At 47.8% G+C, this 22,071-nt stretch overlaps 1 protein-coding gene across 1 annotated transcript; it reads left to right on the top strand.

Annotated features, from left to right (window-relative positions):
- The first annotated feature begins 6,452 nt into the window (after nucleotides 1-6,452).
- Nucleotides 6,453-21,879, top strand: LOC103243216 (intercellular adhesion molecule 5). Its single transcript, XM_008012126.3, has 8 exons — nucleotides 6,453-6,585; nucleotides 12,591-12,666; nucleotides 14,678-14,944; nucleotides 16,812-17,132; nucleotides 17,382-17,660; nucleotides 18,198-18,467; nucleotides 19,795-20,037; nucleotides 20,234-21,879. Exons 2-8 carry the CDS (start codon nucleotides 12,612-12,614, stop codon nucleotides 20,455-20,457), a joined length of 1,659 nt encoding a protein of 552 aa, XP_008010317.2. The 5' UTR covers nucleotides 6,453-6,585; nucleotides 12,591-12,611; the 3' UTR covers nucleotides 20,458-21,879.
- Nucleotides 21,880-22,071: the final 192 nt, after the last annotated feature.

Genomic DNA, 22,071 nt, shown 5'->3' with positions numbered 1-22,071 from the left:
ACACTTGTAATCCCAGCACTCAGGGAGGCTGCGGCAGGAGGATCGCTTGAGGCCAGGAATTTGAGACCAGCCTGGGCAACATAAGGAGACCCTGTCTCTATAAAAAATTTTTGGCCGGGTGCAGTGGCTCATGCCTGTAATCCTAGCACTTTGGGAGGCCAAGGTGGGCAGATCACAAGATCAGGAGATCGAGACCATTCTGGCTGACACAGTGAAACCCTGTCTCTACTAAAAATACAAAAAATTAGCCGGGCATGGTAGCATATACCTGTAGTCCCAGCTACTCAGAAGGCTGAGGCAGGAGAATCGCTTGAACCCAGGAGGCAGAGGTTGCAGTGAGCCGAGATCGTGCCATTGCACTCCAGCCTGGGTTACAGAGTGAGACTCTGTCTCAAAAAAAAAAAAGAAAAATTTAAATTTAACAAAAAACCAGACCACTACCATAGAGGAACAGTAAGGGAAGGGCCTCCATTAGGATCTCTGACTTATTCTCACTCTTCTTCTGGCCCCTAAATGTCCTTGTCTTGGGGTTTCTATATTTAGATCCTTTGACCTACCTAGACATATTCATCTACTCCCAATCGTTCAATTACTGTCTATTTTCTGATGACCCTAAATCTCCAACTCCAATCCCACCTCTCTCCTGAGCTTGAGATCTGTATTTCCAACTCCCTGGTGGATGTTCCATTAGTCACTTAACCCATCTGGTCAAAATCAATGCCTCACTGTCCTCTCAGTCTGCCTCTCCTCCCCGTACTTATCTTGGGTAAGGGTATGAGGACATGGCAAAGGGCCAGCCCTGACTTGCTGAGACATTCAAACTGGTCTTGCAGGGAAGTGAAAGCCAAGGAAGATGGAAGTGACACAACCAGATGCCCAGGGCACCAACAGTCAAAAGCAAAGAGAGTAGAGAAGGCCTTAAGGATTTTATTTTATTATTATTTTTTTGAGACAGAGTCTTGCTCTGTTGCCCAGGCTGGAGTGCAGTGACAGGATCATGGCTCACTACAACCTCAACCTTTTGGACTCAAGTGATCCTCCCACCTCAGCCTCCTGATTAGCTGGGACTACAGGTGCACGCCACCACGTCCAGATAATTTTTGTGTGTTTTGTAGAGATGGGGTTTCACTCCTTAAGGATTTTAATTCTGCTATCACTTGGAATCACGATTCACTCCCCTGCTACCCCTATGCTTTTTTTTTTTGAGACGGAATATCACTCTGTTGCCCAGGCTGAAGTGCATGAAGTGCAGTGGAGCGATCTCGGCTCACTGCAACCTCTGCCTCCCGGGTTCAAATGATTCTCCTGCCTCAGCCTCCTGAGTAGCTGGGATTACAGGTATGCAACACCATGCCTGGCTAATTTTTGCATTTTTAGTAGAGTCAGAGTTTCAGCACCCTGACCAGGCTGGTTTCAAACTCCTGACTTCTTGATCTGCCCACCTGAGCCTCCCAAAGTGCTGGGATTATAGGGGTTAGCCACCTTGCCCAGCCACTACCCCCACTCTTAGTCATCAATTTTACCTCCCAGATCTCTCTTGGATCCAGTCCACCCACCTGAAGTCAGGTCCTTAGCAACTCTTCCCTAACCCACCTGAGTGGCTTCTCTGCTGACTGCCATCCTACTGCATGCCCTCTGCCAGTTTTATCCCAAGACAGCAAATCTGATCACATCTCTCCATTTACCCACATCTGTGTGGGTAATACCTTCAGCAGTGGGTTTTCAACCATGGGTTGACTGGGCACAGTGGCTCACATCTGTAATCCCAGCACTTTGGCAGGCTGAGGCAGGTGGATCACCTGAGGTCAGGAGTTCAAGACCAGCCTGGCCAACATGGCAAAATCCCATCTCTACTAAAAATACAACAATTAGCTGGGTGTGGTGGCTGGCACCTGTAATCCCAGCTACTCAGAAGGCTGAGGCAGGAGAATCGTTTGAACTCAGGAGGCGGAGGTTGAAGTGAGCTGAGATCACCCCACTGCACTCCAGCCTGGGTGACGGGGCTAGACTCCATCTCAAAAAACAAACAAACAAACAAACAAAAAACAAAACTGTGGGCCTTCGGGTTTCTCAGAAACGCAGGAGCTGTCACGGAGAGCTGAGAGTGAGGTGGAAGTGCAGAGTGAGGAGTTTTTCCCCTGCCCATGCCCACCCCTGCCCCTCCACCAAGCAGCTCTACTTTTGTTGTTTTATATATGGAGTGACCATGCAGAATTTCCTTTGAAAAAAGGGTTCCAGAACATTAACATGTTGAAAAGCCGATGGCTTACAGGAGTCTATGCTAAACCTCTTAGCATGGCCTAATTAGTATCTATCCTCACCTTGCCTCACCGGCCTTCTTTCTCCCAACCGCCCCAAATTGTTTTATTAATAAAATAACAATGCTTATTATCCCATTGATTTTCTTTTGACTCTAATTCTTGTTCTTCTTTTGAGATGTATACATTCACAGAAGCAGCTCATGTATTCCACCATGAAGCCACACTGCACTCACTCTGCCCTGAATGCCAAGTCATGCACACTGTGGTTCCTTCACCCAGGATGTCACTGGGATGGATGTTCCTCAGGGCAAGGGCTTTGTCTTATTTGCTGCTGCGTCCCAACTACCTGGAATCATACCTGGTATAAAATTAAACACAAATACGTATTTATTAAATGAATAATTGCTCTCTTCCAGTTATCTGCCATGCAAGCATCTCTGTTTATCCTTCAAGGCCAATTCAAATGTCACTGCCTCTGGAATTTTCCATGACAGGAATCCCCACCCTCCAACTGCCATCATTAATTTCTTGCTCTCCTTTGTGTTTTCCCTAACACTCAGTCTAGGTTTCTGCAAGAATATTTATCATTCTGTGCTGTGGCTTTTGTTTGGAACTCTGTCTCCATCCACATACCCCTCCAGTGTGAACTCCAAGAGGACAAGGACTGTGCAGAAACAATGCCTGCTCAGGAAATAACTCTGATAAAAGTTAACTATACTCCCCACTCCAGAAACTCTGTTCCAAGTCAGTTCTAATTGGCAGTTGACCCATCAGGACAGGTCAAAACCAGCTTAACCTTAACAGTTAACTTTGGCTACCAAATTCTCGAGCTTTATGCTCTCACTCTCTTGGATTTATTAATTTGTGACCTTCCACCTGGATTCTTTATTTATTCCCTTAGCCCAGACTTTATCCGGTTACCAAATTCTTGAGCTTTATGCTCTCACTCTCTTGGACTTATTAATTTGTGACCTTCCACCTGGATTCTTTGTTTATTCCCTTAGCCCAGACTTTATCCTCACCTTGATACATGGGGCGGCCAACATTGATTCATTTCATACTATCTCCGGCTTTTAACCCTTCATCTATCTGTTCTAACTCTGGTTAGAGCTGCACTGCCCCTAACTTACCATTTGGACTCTGACATGAACAAGTGGCCCTTAGTCAGATGCTGATAGTCCCAGCAATAAACAGCAGGTAACGGAATAAGTCTTGAGGGATCAGGAGGCAGCAGATTTGGGGTACCCAGAAACCAAGTAATGCAGTCAAAAAGGGATGCAGGCTGGATGCCGTGGCTCACGCCTGTAATCCCAGCACTTTGGGAGGCTGAGGTGGGTGGATCACTTGAGGTCAGGAGTTCAAGACCAGCCTGGCCAACATGGTGAAACCCTGTCTCTACAAAAAATACAAAAATTAGCTGGGTATGGTGGCGGGCACTTGTAGTCCCAGCTACTCAGGAGGCTGAGGTGGGAGAATTGCTTGAACTCAGGAGGTGAGTGTTGTAGTGAACTGAGATCACGCTACTGCACTCCAGCCCGAGCAACAGAGCAAGACTCTGTCTCCAAAAAAAAAAAAAAAAAAGAGAGAGAGAGAGAGAGATGCAGCTTCTCTCTAGCTAGAATTCCCCCCGCTTTTGTCAGGTTCAACCAGCTTCTATAACAGCCCCATAGCCATGACTGCCTGGGGCAGAGCAATTATCCACTTGAAGGAATGACTTCTCCACTTCTCTAGGAAAACAGCCTTCACATAAGGAAATGGGTCAGCTGGAGCCATTTCCTTTTGCTAAAATTTAGATGTGACAAATGTATAAAATGACCAGAACTTTTTTTTTTTTTTTTTTTTTTCTGGAGACAAGAGTCTTGCTCTGTTGCCCAGGCTGGAGTGAAATGGCGCCATCTCAGCTCACTGCAACCTCCGCCTCCCAGGTTCAAGCAATTCTCCTGCCTCAGCTTCCCAAGTAGCTGGATTACAGGAACCAGCCACCACGCCCGGCTAATTTTTGTATTTTCAGTAGAGACAGGGTTTTGCCAAGTTGAGCAGGCTGGTCTCAAACTCCTGACCTCAGGTGATCCACCCACCTCAGACTCCCAAAGTGCTGGGATCACAGGTGTGAGCCACCACGCCTGGCCTAAAATTACCAGAACTTTTAAAAATGGCTTTCACACAGTACAGCTATTTCTAATAAAAATAGATGGGATTGGATTAGGCATGGGAATCATGTGCCGGGGTGCAGGGATCATGCCTGTAATCCCAGTACTTTGGGAGGCCCAGGTGGGTGGATGGATCCCCTGAGGCCAGGAGTTCAAGACCAGCCTGGCCAACATGGTGAAACCCTGTCTCTACTAAAAATACAATAATTAGCCAGGTGTGGTGGCGGGCACCTGTAATCCCAGCTACTGGGGAGGCTGAGGGAGAGAATCACTTGAACCCAGAAGGTGGAGGTTGCAGTGAGCTGATGGGGATACTGTACTCCAGCCTGGGTGACACAGGGAGACTCCATCTCAAAAACAAAAAAAGATTAGGAGGACATTACTACAAGTTATGTAATTTTCCAGTAGTCAGAAAGCTGGTAAGGTATTAAAAAGGGATTCATAGGTAGGCTTTTCTGGCTCCAAAGCTTCTGATTCTATCTGACTTTCTCCCTCAAATTATCAGTATGGAAGGAGGGAACAAGGCAGTGATAACGTTACCCTAGACAGCCCTGCCTTAGCCCAAGAAGCCACTTGCTCAGAGTATAAAAAGAAAGATGCGGGTTGATGAAAGATTCTTGCAGGGCAAGAAATAGTTCTCGGAACGCACACTGGATGCTAAAATTGCCAGTAATATTAATAATTCCCCTGCCTGCCACCCCCATGTCCCCAAGAGTGAGGCCTCTCCAAGTCTGTTACCCGATCCATAAAATGCGGGTAACAGCGGCTCCCTGGAGTGTGCCTATATTCGATGGTTGAGGCACATAATTGTTCTCCTGAAATAATAATAATAATAATAACAACCCAAATCCTCACATTTCACTGCACCAAGAAACTCGGCCCGTGGCTCGCGGTCAGGCCAAGGATTGAGGGAGAGCCAGAGGTCCAACAGGAAACCAGATGGGAACAGCTCAATGCGGTGTCAGGGTGAACGCTTGAGAACTGACCTCCAGAGGCTTCCCTCCAGGAAGACGTTTGGCATTGAAGCTGAGGAAGGGGGTCCCTGGCAGAGATGCAACGGAGGGCTATTTCCTCCCTTACCCCATTTTTGCCACTGGATCCACAGCTCCCGGCGCGGGTGAGAGGGGGCGCAGGCACATCGGGCGGCAAGCAAGCAAGGGACGCTGGGGGCTCAAGTGTGTTATTTGTAAGTGAAGAAGTGGAGGGAAGGTATGGAAACGCAGAAGGGTGAGCAAAAAAGAAAAGAAAAGAAAAAAAGGCTGGGGGTGGTGGCTCATGCGGTAATCCCAGTACTTTGGAAGGGCGGATCACCTGAAGTCAGGAGTTTGAGACCAGCCTGGCCAACAAGGTAAAACTCCGTCTCTACTAAAAATACAAAATTAGCCGGGCGTGGTGGCGGGCGCCTGTAGTCTACTCACGAGGCTGAGGCAGGAGTAATCGCTTGAACCCGGGAGGCGGAGGTTGCAGTGGGCTGAGATCGCGCCACTGCACGCCAGCCTGGCGACAGAGCGAGACTCCGTCTCAAAACAAAAAACAAGCCTTTTTGCAAATTATCCATTGTCAAAACTCTGCCAAACACATCTCCCAGCCCGCCAGGGCGCAGCCAGCAGAGGCCCCAAGCTCCGCCAAGCGAGCCACGATGTCCAAGGCGGGAACGTGGCTTCGCGCGCAACTCTCTGAGGCGCGGGCCGGCTCACCTGTCCGGGCCGCACCACGAAAACAACAGCCACAGGGGAGGACAACCTCTTGTTTTCCTCATACAACAGCGCTTTGCCACAACGATCCCTTTCCTTTTGTTTCCATATTGCGTTATTCAAAAGTGGTTATGCGGCGCCAAACACGCGCTTTCTGCCCCACAGGATTCAGCCTTCCCCAACCTCATCTTCCCGGCGCTCCCCTCCCGTCGTTGTAGCTACCTGCCCGCCCCTCTCATCTCAGCCAACCCTGCTGAGCTTTCGCGTGGACGTCAGGAGTTTCTAGGCAGATCAGGAAAATCCGCTCTCCGGCCGCACCCTCGCGCGCCCCCGCCTGGCGGTGCAGACCAAACGGTCTGAGAGCTTGGCTGGCGCCTGATAGCTGAGCGGGCGAGGCCGAGGAGCGGAGGCCTAGGAGCGGAGGCCAAAGCCGTGAGGAGCTGCAGGGTGAGGGGCGTGCGAGCGAGCGGCCGCGACCCGGTGAGGATTTCGGTCATGTTTTCCTTGGCTGTCGCCGGAAGCCCAGAGGAGCCGGGTGGAAGTGCTTTTTGAACGGGTTCTCACGTGTGTTAGGGATCGTCCGCCAGGAATAGCCTTGGTGGCCACGAGGTGTCCCCGCCCCTCTCCCCGCTGGACCCGAGACCCCTTCCCAGCAAGATCTGGCCTGGTGCCCGGTATCCACGCGGGGGGCAGCGGCCCTCACACGAGGATTGGTACCCGTCTATGTAGTGCGTTCGTGCATTCACTTGTTCCTTCATGGTCGTTGAACGCCTGTAACGTTCCAGGTGCTTGGGATCCATAAGTGAGTAAAACCAAGGGCCCTGCCTTCCCAGTACTTACAGTCCAGGGGAGATAGAGCCGCTGATTTCAGGCCTCATCGGTTGGGTGTTAGAAGGCGATAGTGCTGCGGAAGGGAAAGCGGTAGGCGTGCAGGGGGCGCTGCGGTGGGGGGCGTGGGCAGGGAGGGCTGGGAAGCCCGTGGTCAACTCAGGCCGCATGGCAGAGATACTGAACTGGATAGAGGAGTGTTTAGGGAGGAGGAAAAGAATTCTAGGCAGATGGAGGAGAGAGTGCAAAGGCCCAGTGTGACTTACATTTATAAGAAACAGCGGCTGAGCAGGGTAGCTCACACCTGTAATGCCAGCACTTTGGGAGGCCAAGGTGGGCAGATCACTTGAGGTCAGAAGTTCCAGACCAACCTGGCCAACATGGTGAAACCCCATCTCTACCAGAAGTACAAAAATTAGCCGGGCGAGGTAGTGCCCGCCTGTAATCCCAACTACTTGGGAGGCTGAGATAGGAGAATCGCTTGAACCCAGGAGGTGGAAGTTGCAGTGAGCGGAGATCGGGCCATTTCACTCCAGTCTGGTCAACAAGAGCGAAACTCCGTCTCAAAAAAAAAAAAAAAAAGAAAGAAAGAAAGAAAGAAAGAAAGAAAGAAAGAAAGAAAGAAAGAAAAGACAAATCAGCAAGAAACCCTTGAATATGAATGGAAGGCAAGAAAGAAAAAGGAGGAGGAAGGGAAGGAAGGAGGGAGGGAGGGAAAGGAAGAAGGCAGGGAGAGAAGGAGGGAGGGAAAGGAAGGAGGCAGGGAGGGAAGGAGGGAAGGAAAGGAAGAAAGAAGGAAGGAAAGGCAGCAAGAAACCATTGACTATGAATGGAAGGCGAGAATCCCAAACTTGGAGGCAAAGTTTAGTTCACATCCTGCAGCCAGAGCAATCCAACAGCATGCATCCCCACCCTCCCCTCACTGCCTACCCCTCTCCTGCAACAGACCTCCCAGTGGCTGGAGTGCAGGACAAAACTTTCAGACAGTTTAACCCTTTTTTTTTTTTTTTCTTTTTTTGAGATAGAGTGCAATGGCGCAATCTTGGCTCACTTCTACCTCTACCTCCCAGGTTCAAACAATTCTCCTGCTTCAGCCTCCCGAATAGTTGGGATTACAGATGCCCACCACCACGTCCAGCTAATTTTTGTATTTTTAGTAGAGACAGGGTTTCACCATGTTGTCCAGGCTGGTCTTGAACTCCTGACTTCGGGTGATCCACCCGCCTCTGCCTCCTGAAGTGCTGGGATTACAGGTGCGAGTTACTGTGCCTGGCCTCAGTTTAAACCTCTAATTTGGGATATAATCCACAGAATAAGCAAAAGGAATTCTAAAAGAAATTAAAAATAATTTCTCCTTGGGGTTACTGCTTTCTTTCTCCTTAGCAAGATAAATACAGAATCTTGTGTTTCAGAACCTGCTACGTGAAAACAAGGATGCAAGATTGGAGCTGTGGGGATAGTGCAGTGAGGGCAGGGCATGAAACAACAAAGAACAAAGTACGTGTCTGTCTATGGGTATGAAAACAAAAACTTGCCCAGGACGGTTTTCTTAAGACTGTTTGTGGGCATAGAGAGAGTACTAGTAGCAACTACAAAGAAAAATCTATTAGCTTGGCTTATAGTAATGAGCAATAGGAAGTTTTTTTTTTTCATTTTTTGTTTTTTTGCTAAGACTCTAAGAGCAGAGCATAGTCTATGAGATAAATAGACAGCAGTGAGGCCAGGCGCAGTGGCTCACGCCCGTCATCCCAGCACTTTGGGAGGCTGAGGCGGGCAGATCATGAGGTCAGGAAATCGAGACAATCCTGGCTAACACAGGGAAACCCCATCTCTCTAAAAATACAAAAAATTAGCCAGGCCAGGTGGCACATGCCTGTAGTCCCAGCTCCTCAGGAGGCTGGGGCAGGAGAATGCTTCAACCAGGGAGGTGGAGGTTGCAGTGAGCCGAGATTGCACCACTGCACTCCAGTCTGGGCAACAGAGCGAGACTCTGTCTCAAAAAAAAAAAAAAAAATTGACAGCAGTGCCAGGCTATGCAGAAGAAGGTAACATCAGGTCACGTGCAGTGGCTCACACCTGTAATCCCAGCACTTTGGAATGCCTAGATGGGAGGATTGCTTGAACCCAGGAGTCTGAGGCTGCAGTGAGCTATGATCACACCACTGCACTCCAGCCTGGGTGACTGAGTGAGACCCCATTTCAGAAAAACAAACAAACAAACAAACAAAAAAGGCCAGACGCGGTGGCTCATGCCTATAATCTGAGCACTTTGGGAAGCCAAGGCAGATGGACAGATCACGAAGTCAGGAGATCGAAACCACCTTGGTGAACACAGTGAAACCCTGTCTCTACTAAAAATATAAAAAATTAGCCGGGCGTGGTGGCGGGTGCCTGTAGTCTCAGCTACTCAGGAGACTGAAGCAGGAGAATGGCGTGAACCCAGGAGGCGGAGCTTGCAGTGAGCGGAAATCGTGCCACTGCATTCCAGCCTGAGCGACGGAGCGAGACTCCATCTCAAAGAAAAAAAGAAGGTAACATCAGCAAGCTACAGAGAGATGAGTAAAACAGAAGGAGTTTTTGGATTAATCTCTAAGGGGAATTATTTGTGACACTGTGGCCCCATCAAAGCACAAATAATCTGGATTCATGTTATAGACTTAAACATCACAAGATCTACACATTGGAGTGTAATTGCTGGATCAGTTCTAACTGATTCTACCCCGCTGATAGCAGGGTATCAAGTTATTTTACAGGCCCAGAGCCAAGAAGTTGCAAGTCATACAGTCAGAGCATGTGCAGAAAGGGAGACTTTGACCTCAAATAACCCTGGAACTAAAGTCTTGCCCTTCGGCAGAACCAAAAGATTGGGATGTGGCTGGAAGTCGAGCACGGGAACACTTTTGAAACAAAAGCAACGGGTCCAAGCCCAGGAATGTCTGGGTATAAGACCCTTTACCATATCTTACCATAAATGGTACTGTTTGAAGTCCTTCAGATCAAAATCTGTCCTTCCAGTACTTCCACCTATACCTGTGTCCTCCCTCACACTTAAAATTTGTTCCAGGCTCCAGATTGAAGAGACATTTGAGCCTGTCTTCTCGCTCAGCCACCTTGAAATAGACTTTTATCTCTACAAAAATCTGGTGCTTCAGTGTTTCGCTTTACATTGCATGTGGACAGGTAGACCTGGTTTGGTTCAGTAACAAAGAGGAGAGCTTGCTTTATTTATTTATTTTTTTACTTATTTATTTATTTATGGCAAGGTCTTGCTCTGTTGCCCAGACTGGAGTACAGTGGTATGGTCATGGCTCACAGAAACCTCAAACTGGCTCAAGTGATCCTCCCACCTCAGCATCCCAGGTAGCTAGGACTACAGGTGAGCATAATCACACCTGGCTAATTTTTAAATGTTTTTGTAGAGACAGGGGTCTTGCTATGTTGCCTAGGTTGGTCTCAAACCCGTGGGCTCAAGCAATCCTCCCACCTTGGTGTCCTGGAATCCTGAGATTATAGGCATGAGTCACTGCTCCCAGCTTGATTTTTCTTATATGGCTTAAAAGCCAGTTCTAAATTACTTTCAGACTGGGCATGGTGGCTTATGCCTATAATCCCAGCACCTTGGGAGGCTTAGGTGTGAGGATCACTGGAGGCCAGGAGCTCAGGATTAGCCTGGGCAACATAGTGAGATCCCTGTCTCTACAAAAACAGTTAATAAAAAAATCATCTGGGTGTGGTGGTATGTGCCTGTAGTCCCTGGTACTCAAGAGGCTGAGGTGGGAGGATTGCTTGAGCCCAGGAATTTGAGGCTGCAGCGAGCTATGATCACACTACTGCACTTCAGCCTGGGCAACAAAGCAAGACCCTGTCTCAATATATAAATAAATAATTTCAAAAAAGGTTTTGAATAATTGTGTCATCACTGGAATAAGATGATAGCATTCCAAAGTGGTTATTTTGAAGGGTAACCTTCACTTGGGAGTACAAATTTTCATACACCTGTTATCCCTGTATTTAAAAAAAAAAAGCAGAAAAAACTCTTTCAGACCAGCATAGAAGTGGAGTTAGACCTGTTCCAAACCCACTGTATGAAAATTCAATACAAAATTGGAGGGTAGTCCTTCATTGTAGTCCACAATATCATAGGCTCTGTGCTAGGTGCTGGAGATACAAGATAAGTACATTACAGCCTCTTATCCTCAAGGAATTTCTAGTACAGTGATGATTACATCACTGAAATAATTCACCAAAGTGAACATTAGTTCACTTTGCAACTTCAGAAATCTTGTTTGGCATAAAGTGAGATAGAGATCATGTATAACAAATAAGGGACTGTGAAGTGCGATAAGGCTAGTCAAGAAGCCTTTCTTAGAAGAAATTAGCTTGAATGAGTTTTTTGTTTTATTTTTTTGAGAAGGAGGCTTGCTCTGTCACCCAGGCTGGAGTGCAGTGGCATGATCTCGGCTCACCGCAACCTCTGGCTTCTGGGTTCAAGTGATTCTCCTGCCTCGGCCTCCTGAGTAGCTGGGATTATAGGCACTTGCCACCACGCCCAACTAATTTTGTATTTTTTTAGTAGAGACGGATTTCTCCATGTTGGCCAGGCTGGTCTGGAACTCCTGACCTCAGGTGATCCACCCGCCTCGGCCTCTCAAAGTGTTGGGATTATAGGTGTAAACCATTGTGCCCAGCCTAAACTCAGTTTTTCATGTTTTCATGCCAGCACTCTTCTATTGACTCAGTCTAATAGATGGAGGCAAACTAGTAAAAAGGTAAGTAGAATACAACTTACACAGGAGTCTCGATAATATTGCCTCATCTTTTTTCATATTTTCCCCCGTGTTTTTGCTATGCACATAAGCCAAACTGAAATAAATAGATATAATATAGGACATTCTTTTTTTTTTTTTTTGAGACGGAGTCTCACTGTGTCGCCCAGGCTGGAGTGCAGTGGCGCGATCTCGGCTCACTGCAAGCTCCGCCTCCTGGGTTTACGCCATTCTCCCGCCTCAGCCTCCGAGTAGCTGGGATTACAGGCGCCCGCCACCATGCCCGGCTAGTTTTTTGTATTTTTAGTAGAGATGGGGTTTCACCATGTTAGCCAGGATGGTCTCGATCTCCTGACCTCGTGATCCACCTGCCTCAGCCTCCCAAAGTGCTGGGATTACAGGCGTGAGCCACCGCCCCCGGCCTTTTTTTTTTTTTTTTTTTTTTGAGATGGAATCTCACTCTGTCGCCCAGGCTGGAGTGCAGTGACACAACCTCAGCTCACTGCAAGCTCCGCCTCCTGGGTTCATGCCATTCTCCTGCCTCAGCCTCCCGAGTAGCTGGGACTACAGGCTCCTGCCAACATACCGGGCTAATTTTTTGTATTTTTAATAGAGACAGGGTTTCACCGTGTTAGCCAGGATGATCTCGATCTCCTGACCTCATGATCTTCCTGCCTCAGCCTCCCAAAGTGTTGGGATTACAGGCATGAGCCACCATGCCAAGCCCAAGACATTCTTTTAGTACACCTTCACTGCTGATGTTTTTGCTGTAATTTTTCTAGACTAGCGAGATTTCAGGAAAGGGACTGACTTTTAATATCAAAGAAATAATTTTCCTTATATATGTATTTTTGGTCACTTTCTCCAGCATTGCTGTCTTTTTCTCTCCAGCCTTTGGCCATTCTCATCAGGATGAAAATGCTTCTGTTTGGTGTCTGGGCCCTGCTGGCCTTGATCCTTTGCCCAGGTGAGGCTATTTGGGAAAGCATTTTAAACCAGTATGTGCCAGGACACAGGTAGCTAGCTGGTCAGTGAGGAAGGAGGTGGGGAGTCCTAAGTGGGGTGACACTTCAGTGTTCATTCATCTGGACCCGGGGGAAATATTCCTATCTCTTGGATCACTAGGATACAGAATCCTTAGGGTCTCTGGCTTGTAACTGGGATAACCCAAGTTAATAGACTATCAGAGAGGACTCTCCCTAGGAAACATGCCTTCTCTGCTTGGTTCCTTACTGCCCCAGGACTGCCCTGTATTTCTCCTCTTGAGAATGTTTTTACTTCTTTGTTGCCACCATTTGTGTCATGATGAACTATAATAGGCTCTTGGTAGGACAGGACCCATAGCTCAGGTACAAAAAGTGAGTTCTCCTGATGACAGGAAAGGAACAGGGGCCTTAGCAGGTAACACTGCTACAAGAGCTGTGTATTCCCAGAGGGGACTGGTATTGGGAGGTGAAGTAGATGGTAGACATGGACTAGCTAAAAGGGACCTGTAGAGAAGCCTTCAGGACTTCCTGAAGTCTCTGTGCCCTTTACTTACATCAGGCATCTAAAATCCATCTGAGGCCAGGCACGGTGGCTTGGCCGGGCACAGTGGCTCATGCCTATAATCCCAGCACTTTGGGAGGCTGAGGCTGGCGGATCACCTGAGGTCAGGAGACCAGCCTGGTCAACATGGTGAAACCCCGTCTCTACTAAAAATACAAAATTAGCTGGGCATGGTGGCACATGCCTGTAATCCCAGCTACTTGGGAGGCTGAGGCAGGAGAATCGCTTGAACATGGGAGGCGGAGGTTGCAGTGAGCTGAGATTGCACCATTGCACTCCAGCCTGGGCAAAAAGAGTGAAACTCTGTCTCAAAAATAAAATAAAATAAAATAAAATAAAATAAAATAAAATAAAATAAAATAAAATAAAAATGTATCTGACATCTCCCACTGCATCAGAGAAGATTTCTAGAACAGACAAAATTTGTAGGCATCCAAAACATCTATTCTCTCAGCACCAAATCAAAACAGAATGGCCTCACTCTGAGAAGAGGCATAAAGAAAAGGCATGGGAAATGAGTGACCCGGGAGTCGCCTGCAGACCTATGGGTCTGAGAATTTGGTGTGCATAAGGGTCCCCGGCAGGCTTGTTTTATTCCCTAGCGTATTTTCAGGTCCCACCTTCACAGGTTTGAAACCATGCACTCTGAGATGGAGTTGGAATCTGCAGTTTACAAGCATTCAGGGTGATTCTGGCGAAGGGAATCCTTAGCCATAATTTGAGGGAGGCACTGCTTTGAGGGATAAGTAATGAAGTTCGAATCCTGTGAGGGTCCGCAGCAGCCTATCCTGGGATGCTTTCAAGAATTCTGAAAGTTTAGGAAGATGTTGGTTTCCTGGGCATAATTTTTTTAGCAACTCCATAATTTCCATGGTGATGTTAACAGAGAATTCAAGTTCTCAAGAAAGAAGATAGGTGGAGAGAATAGTGGAGGAATCAGAACTAACTTGTTAATTACAGGTTTTTTTGTTTGTTTGTTTGTTTTTGTTTTTGAGGTGGAGTTTCGCTCTTGTTGCCCAGGCTGGAGTGCAATGGCACAATCTCAGCTCACTGCAACCTCTGCCTCCCGGGTTCAAGCAATTCTCCTGCCTCATCTTCCCAAGTAGCTGGAATTACAGGCACACATCACCACGCCCGGCTAATTTTGTGTTTTTAATAGAGATGGGGTTTCTCCATGTTGGTCAGGCTGGTCTCAAACTTCTGACCTCAGGTGATCCACCCACCTTGGCCTCCCAAACTGCTGGGATTACAGGTGTGAGCCACCGCGCCCAGCCAATTACAGGTCTTTTGTCCTGTCTGGTCCTCTGAACCTTTTTGTTCAGGGCAGATTTCCTGTTCTCTAACCTAGAACTAGATAGAATAGGTTCTGTATTTTGTTTGGGTCTCGTGGTCCTCACCAGAGTCATTGGCATATGTGGTTCATATTTCAGGGGTCGCGGAAGAGTTGTTTGAGGTTTCTGTTTGGCCAAATCAGGCCCTGGTGGAGTTTGGACAGTCCCTAGTGGTCAACTGCAGCACTACTTGCCCAGACCCAGGACCCAGTGGAATTGAGACCTTCTTAAAGAAAACTCAGGTGGGCAAAGGGCCTCAGTGGAAAGAGTTTCTTCTGGAGGATGTAACAGAGAATTCCATCCTGCAGTGCTTCTTCTCTTGTGCAGGGATTCAAAAGGACACAAGCCTTGGCATCACTGTGTATCGTGAGTAGGGCTAAGGGCTGGGGGCAGGGGGATGGAAAGGAGGAATGGGGAAACATGAACATGTCTTATTTAGGGAAGGACGGGACAAATGTTTCTAATTAGGGGAGATAATTAAGGCCCTTAATAAAGATTTCTGTCATACTGTAAGGATTCTAGATCCAATCACCTTTATTATTATTATTATTATTTTTGAGACGGAATCTTGCTCTATCGCTCAGGCTGGAGTGCAGTGGTGTGATCCCAGCTTATTGCAGCCTCCACCTCGTGGATTCAAGCAATTCTCCTGCCTCAGCCTCCCCAGTAGCTGGGACTACAGGCACCCGCCACCATTCCTGGCTAATTTTTGTATTTTTTTAGTACAGATGGGCTGGTCTTGAACTCCTGACCTCAAGTGATCTATCTGCCTCAGCCTCCCAAAGTCCTGGGCCTCCCAAAGTCCACAGGCGTGAGCCACCTCAAGTTCAGCAAGTAGAAGTGAGCCTGGCCCACTTCTACTTCCCTTTGATGTAGGCTTTCTTCTGAGTTTTAAATTAGGAGCAGACCATAGAGAGCATCCAGACATCTGTGCTTGAAAATATCTTCAATACAGGAAACATATGCTAATAATGTTTATGGTTAAATTACCAAAAAGTATAAGATTAGGCTGGGCACAGTAGCTCGTGCTTTAATCCCAGCACTTTGGGAGGCCAAGGCAGGAGGATCACTTGAGGCCAGGTGTTTGAGACCAGCTTGGGAAACATAGTGAGACCTCTGTCTCTACAAAAAAAGTTTTCAAAGTTAACCAGGCATAGTGGTGTGCACCTGTAGTCCCAGCTACTTGGGAGGCTAAGGTGGAAGGATCCTCGGAGCCTAGAAGTTCAAGCCTGCAGTGATCTATGATCACACCACTGCACTTCAGCCTGGGCAACAGAGTGGGATCCCATCTCTTAAAAAAAAAGTATAAAATTAATGCTGAATTGTTTGCTACAAGCTATTGGAATAAACAGAGATTGGAGAGAGAAGGGTCTTTGTGAACTGGGGCAGCCTGAGAAGGCTCCATGGTGGAGGAGGCTCCTGACTGCCCTCCCCCAGGATGGTTAGGGTTTGAATTGAAGGGGACAGGTAAGGAAGACCTTTCAGGTGGGCAAATAACATGGGCAAAGATATGGCCACGAAAGCAAGTATGGTCTCTGTGGGGTCACAACTTGGTTAACTATAGTTTGGTTTGTTTGTTTTGAGATGGAGTCTTGCTCTGTTGCCCCGGCTGGAGTGTAGTAGTGCAACCTTGGCTCACTGCAACCTCTGCCTCCCGGGTTCAAGCAATTCTCTGCCTCAGCCTCCTGAGTAGCTGGGATTACAGGCACCTGCCACCACGCCTGGCTAATTTTTGTACTTTTAGTAGAGACAGGGTTTCACTATCTTGGCCAGGCTGGTCTGGAACTCCTGACCTCAAGTGATCCGCTCGTCTTGGCCTCCCAAAGTGCTGGGATTACAGGCGTGAGCCACCGCACCTGGCCTGCTAGAGTATAGATTTTGTGTGATGCTAAGGAGCCCCCAGAAGCTGCTCTTGCCTCTGAAGCCCCTCTGGTAAGAGATCAGTGCTTTCCAGAATGGCAGCAACAGTCAAAGCAAGGGACCCTCCCTCAGCAGTCACTCTTCTTGGCTATGGTCTTAGCCACTTTTGATGGGAAGAACAAGAGCCAGAAGACTAACTCGCCCCATCTAGGGCAGGGATGGCAGAAAGCTGACATTCTGACATTGCTGATCAGATGGTTTAAGGTGGCAGTCACCTTCTGTGATTTGTATCACTTCATCTTCCTGTCCTATGCCGTTTCTTTCTGGAGAGGAGGATGGCATGCTCATCAAGCCCTGCTTTTTTGTCTTAAAGAGCCACCAGAGCAAGTGATCCTGGAGCTGCAGCCTGCCTGGGTGGCCGTGGATGAAGCCTTCACAGTGAAGTGTCATGTGCCCAGTGTAGCACCCTTGGAGAGCCTCACCCTTGCCCTTCTCCAGGGTAACCAAGAACTGCATAGAAAGAACTTTATGAGCTTGGCTGTGGCCTCCCAAAGAGCTGAGGTCATCATCAGTGTCAGAGCCCAAAGGGAGAATGACAGGTGCAATTTTTCCTGCCGTGCAGAATTGGATTTGAGTTTGCAAGGTGGGAGCCTCTTTCAAGGCAGCTCACCCATCAAAATACTCCGGATCTTTGGTGAGTCAGAACTCAAGTGCAGGAGGAATCCTGGGGCTTATCTTGCCTTGGCCTTTGGGACTAAGTTCTCATGGGGTTTAGGGTGAGGGTGTGAGAGTAACTGAGCTCCACCTTTGCTTGGGCTTTAAGCTCACCCTGGGGAAGAGAGACATTTTAACCCCACTTCCTTCCCACCTTGAAGGGTCCTGCATGACGTATGATTTCTCATGACTTTTCTCCTTTCTCTTCTTGTCCTCATTTTTTTGGCAGAATTCTCTCAGACTACCCATATCTGGGTCTCTTCCCTTTTGGAGGTTGGGATGGCGGAGACTATGAGCTGCGAGGTGGCTAGGGTGTTTCCAGCCAAAGAAGTTATATTCCATATGTTCCTGGAAGACCAAGAGCTGAGCTCCTTCCTTTCCTGGGAGGGGGACACAGCATGGGCCAATGCTACCTTTCGGGCCATGGAGGCTGGTGATCAGGAACTGTCTTGCCTTGCATCTCTGGGTCCAATGGAACAGAAAACAAGAAAGCTAGTGCATAGCTACAGTAAGTGACCTGGCTCTTCCTTTTTCATACGGGTTCTCTGCAACTGAAAACACACAGTAATGGGTTAGTGATTTGGCTGTAGATATCCCTGCTGCCCTTTGCTGGGTACTCTCTCAAGTGAACATGAGTCTTCATCTTTCTCTGGTAAATGCAGGCAGATTGGGGACATGTATTGCTACAGTAGTTCTTTTCAGACTTCATCCCCAGTTTCCTTAGGCTATCCTGCTTACAGAGTGATTGTGGATGCCCTGAACTACTTTAGGAACATTTATTTGAGGTGAGGAGGAAAGCTGTAAGATGAAAAGACATCTTGCAGTCCTTGCAGCGAAGCATAACTAAATGTGTGCGTGCATAAGAGAAGCTCTCGGATCCCCAAACCACCTCATCCTTTCCTTCAGCTTTTACAGAAGCAGCGATGGTATCCAAAGTCTTTCCCCTGTTGTCTGCCTTCCCAAGGGCTTTTGCCAGCAGCAAGAGTGCAGAAGTGTCTGCTAGTTTGGAGAAATGTGTCTGATTCTCCTTTTCCTTTCCTTACAGGCTTCCCTCCACCAATCCTGGAGCTAAAAGAATCATACCCATTGGCAGGGACCGACATTAATGTGACCTGCTCAGGGCATGTATTAACATCACCCAGCCCTACTCTTCAGCTTCAGGGAGCCCCAGACCTCCCTGCCCCTGGGGAGCCTGCCTGGCTTCTACTTACTGCCAGGGAGGAAGATGATGGCCGAAATTTCTCCTGCGAGGCCTCTTTGGAGGTGCAGGGTCAGTGGTTGATGAAAACCACTGTGATGCAGCTCCATGTCCTATGTGAGTAGGGGCCTGATCTTTCTTGTCAAAATAAGGATTATTATTTTCCCATTTCTAGAGAGCTTCTTGGCCAGCAGTGCTTCATTATTAGAGTTGCCACATTTTTCTCATTTAAAAAAAAAATCAAAGGAGAGAATAAAAGGAAAGCGCTCCAAGCTTACCTTACTCCCGGGAGAGTGAGTGGGGAACCAGATGAGGGGAAATTGGGAACATAAAGGAAAGGGGTTAAAGTGATCAGGCAACATTAGTTGAGGGTGATGGCCGAGGAGAACAAAGGAAGTGATAGTGGGAGTTTATGCTGAAAAGGGAAATATCCAAAAATTCCCTCTACAAATTTCTATTTTGAAGAGTAGAGAAAATAGGCCGGGCGCAGTGGCTCACGCCTGTAATCCCAGCACTTTGGGAGGCCGAGGTGGCTGGATGGCTAGAGGTCAGGAGTTCCAGACCAGCCTGACCAACATGGTGAAACCCCATCTCTATGAAAAATACAAATATTAGCCGGGTGTGGTCATAGGCACCTGTAATTCCACTACTCAGGAGGCTGAGGCAGGAGAATCGCTTGAAACCTGGGAGGCGGAGGTTGTAGTATGCCGAGATCACGCTACTGCACTGTAGCCTGGGTGACAAAGCGAGACTTCGTCTCAAAAAAAAAAAAAAAAGGGAAAAGTAGAAAAATCCTCATCTCTTGAGTTCACCACTACCTAGCTCCTTAGCTGCTGAGAAGCAAAGATGGGAAGCAGGGGCACAGGGCCACCATGGACACAGCAGGGTTATCATTTAGTCTGAATCTTTTTTATAGAAACACCCTAGGTTTTGACTGGGCGTGGTGGCTCACGCCTGTAATCCCAACACTTTGGAAGGCCAAGGCTGGTGGATCACGAGGTCAAGAGTTAGAGACCATCCTGGCCAACATGATGAAACCCCGTCTCTACTAAAAATACAAAAATTAGCTGGGCATGGGGGCACTGCTTGTAGTCCGAGCTACTCGGGAGACTGAGGCAGGAGAATCGCTTGAACCCAGGAGGTGGAGGTTACAGTGAGCCGAGATCACACCGCTGCACACACTCCAGCTTGGCGAGAGAGCCAGACTCCGTCTCAAACAAACAAACAAACAAAAATACCCTAGGTTTCATCTGGGACTCCATGCCCATGGGGAAGATGGGAAAGAAGAGTTGCCTCAAAGTAGGGAGCTGCTAGTGCTCCCTTGGTAAGGAAAGCTGTTGGGTGGAGGGGACCGCATTTGGGTGAGGAGAGAGAGCAGGGTGTGAAGGTAGTGAGGGAGTGTGGTGCACTGAACTCAGCTCTTTGGGAAACTCTGGTTTTGCAGACAAGCCACGGCTAGAGGAATCCAGTTGCCCTGGCAAACAGACCTGGCTGGAAGGGATGGAACACACGCTTGCCTGCGTCCCAAAGGGAAACCCAGCTCCAGCCTTGGTGTGTACCTGGAATGGGGTGGTCTTTGACCTTGAAGTGCCACAGAATGCAACCCAGAACCACACCAGAACCTACTGCTGCACAGCCACTAACCAGCTGGGCTCTGTCAGCAAAGACGTTGCTGTCATTGTTCAAGGTAAACTTTGCTGCCCTGCTGCCGGGCCCAGGAGAGGGGAAACTCCTTAGGGGTTTGGAATTCTTATCCAAGGATGAAAATAAGAAAGATTCTACTAGGTTGGGAAGAATAAGACTCAGAAGTGGGCCCGGTGGGCTGGGGTGGGTGATCCTCGTACTTTCAGACCTTCCTAACTCTGTCTTCTCTGCTCGGACAGGACTGGATGAAGGAATCAGCTCTGCCCTCTTTGTCGTTATTACCTTTGCCCTTGGAGTGGGTGTCATCACCATAACACTGTATTTGAGCTTTCGGCCCTGCAAAGTGGACAGGAGGAAATTGCTCTATAGGCAGAAAGAGGAGGACAAAAAGGAGGAAAGCCAGTTTGCTGTTGAGGAAGAGAAAAGTACAACTCATATAATTGACAGCTATTTGATTGAATGAGACTTCTGCTACTGTGGTTTCCCAGGGAGGGAAGAAGGGATAGAGAAGAAAGGAAGTAACAGAATGGCAGGCTGCATTTCCCTTTGTGTTCTTCTGTCTGTAAAACAGTGTTTCAGGCCCCCATGTCCCATGTCCTGTTTGTCCAGTATGTCCACAAGCTCACCTTTCTCTCTCTCTCTCTCTTTTTTTTTTTTTCTTTTTTCGAGATGGAGTCTCGCTCTTGTTACCTAGGCTGGAGTGCAATGATGCGATCTTGGCTCACTGCAACTTCAGCCTCCCGAGTTCAGGTGATTCTCCTGCCTTAGCCTCCCCAGGAGCTGGGATTACAGATGCACACCACCACACCTGTCTGATTTTTGTATTTTTAGGAGAGATGGGGTTTCACCATGTTGGCCAGGCTGGTCTCAAACTCCTGACCTCAAGTGATCTGCCCACCTCGGCCTCCCAAAGTTCTGGGATTGCAGGTGTGAGCCACTGTGCCCAGCCACCTTTCTCTTTTGAGCTCACTCTAGTCATTAGGAATCTCAGTCTCAATGTTTGATTTGTAAGAAGGCCTCTTGTGCCTTGCCAGTTGCATCATCAGTCCACTCTTAGATCCAAAAAAAAAAAAAAAAGAATCTGTCCTTTCCTCATTCTTGCCACTGCCCTTTTCTCTTAAACATCATACTAAATTCAGGCACATCTTAGAAATGCAACTCATATTTCATGGTTTTCTGATTTCTAACTGGGAACTCAATTTGTAGTCCAGGAACAGGACTTTGAAGGGAGTAAGTATCAAATACGGGGCTAGGAGTCAGAGCTCTGTTCCCATCTCCACTTTCCCTTGCTCCCTTGACCTGGGCTTCTGGAGTGCCAGCTCCCAGAGATGAGCTTGTTGACATCACTAAGGATCAGTGGCAAGCTTCGACTCAGTAACCATCTGTTGTGGGTCTTGGGGGAGTATACAGATGGTAAGAAATTCCACTTTGGGCCAGACAAGCATCCTATCTAGCCCAGTGTTCTGTCTGTGAAGTAGAAGGTAGAATTCTTCCATGGAATTGGCCTCATAGGCTAAGCACTCCAAACATCTCTGAATTCCTTTTCACAGAGAGATCAACTGTGAGTTTGCATTTGCCAGTTTTCTTTTTTTTACCCATATGGGTGTCTAGGTTCGAGTTTCAATGTTTACTCTCCCTTTTCATCTGTCTGCATATTTTCATCTGTCTGCAAACAATTTCCCTGAAGCTTCAAGAGGAATCCTCTTGTGAAAATGTTCATATGATTTTATGATTCAGCTTCCTTCCCTGTCCTTGGGAAAGAGTATATTCACCTTCGGAGAAGGCATGAGGAATCATAAAATCAGATCTTTTCTCCCAAATCAGTCAAGAAATGTTCACTGAAATGTTGCTGTGGTAAAAATAAAAGTGATTTTATGATACCAGATGCATTTCCCCTCCCTTCTGTGTCATTTCTGAAAGCTCTAATTATGTCAAATAGTTGCATTTTATAACTTTTTTTTTTTTTTTACATGGAGTCACACTGTGTTACCCATGCTGGAGTGCAGTGGCAGGATTTCGGCTTGCTTCAACCTCCACCCTCGGGTCAAGCAATTCTCTGCCTCAGCCTCCCAAGTAG

The sequence above is a fragment of the Chlorocebus sabaeus genome, chromosome 16, assembly GCF_047675955.1.
Source record: "Chlorocebus sabaeus isolate Y175 chromosome 16, mChlSab1.0.hap1, whole genome shotgun sequence".
NCBI classification, from domain to species: domain Eukaryota; kingdom Metazoa; phylum Chordata; class Mammalia; order Primates; family Cercopithecidae; genus Chlorocebus; species Chlorocebus sabaeus.
This window is presented reverse-complemented; position numbering and strand designations above follow the sequence as displayed.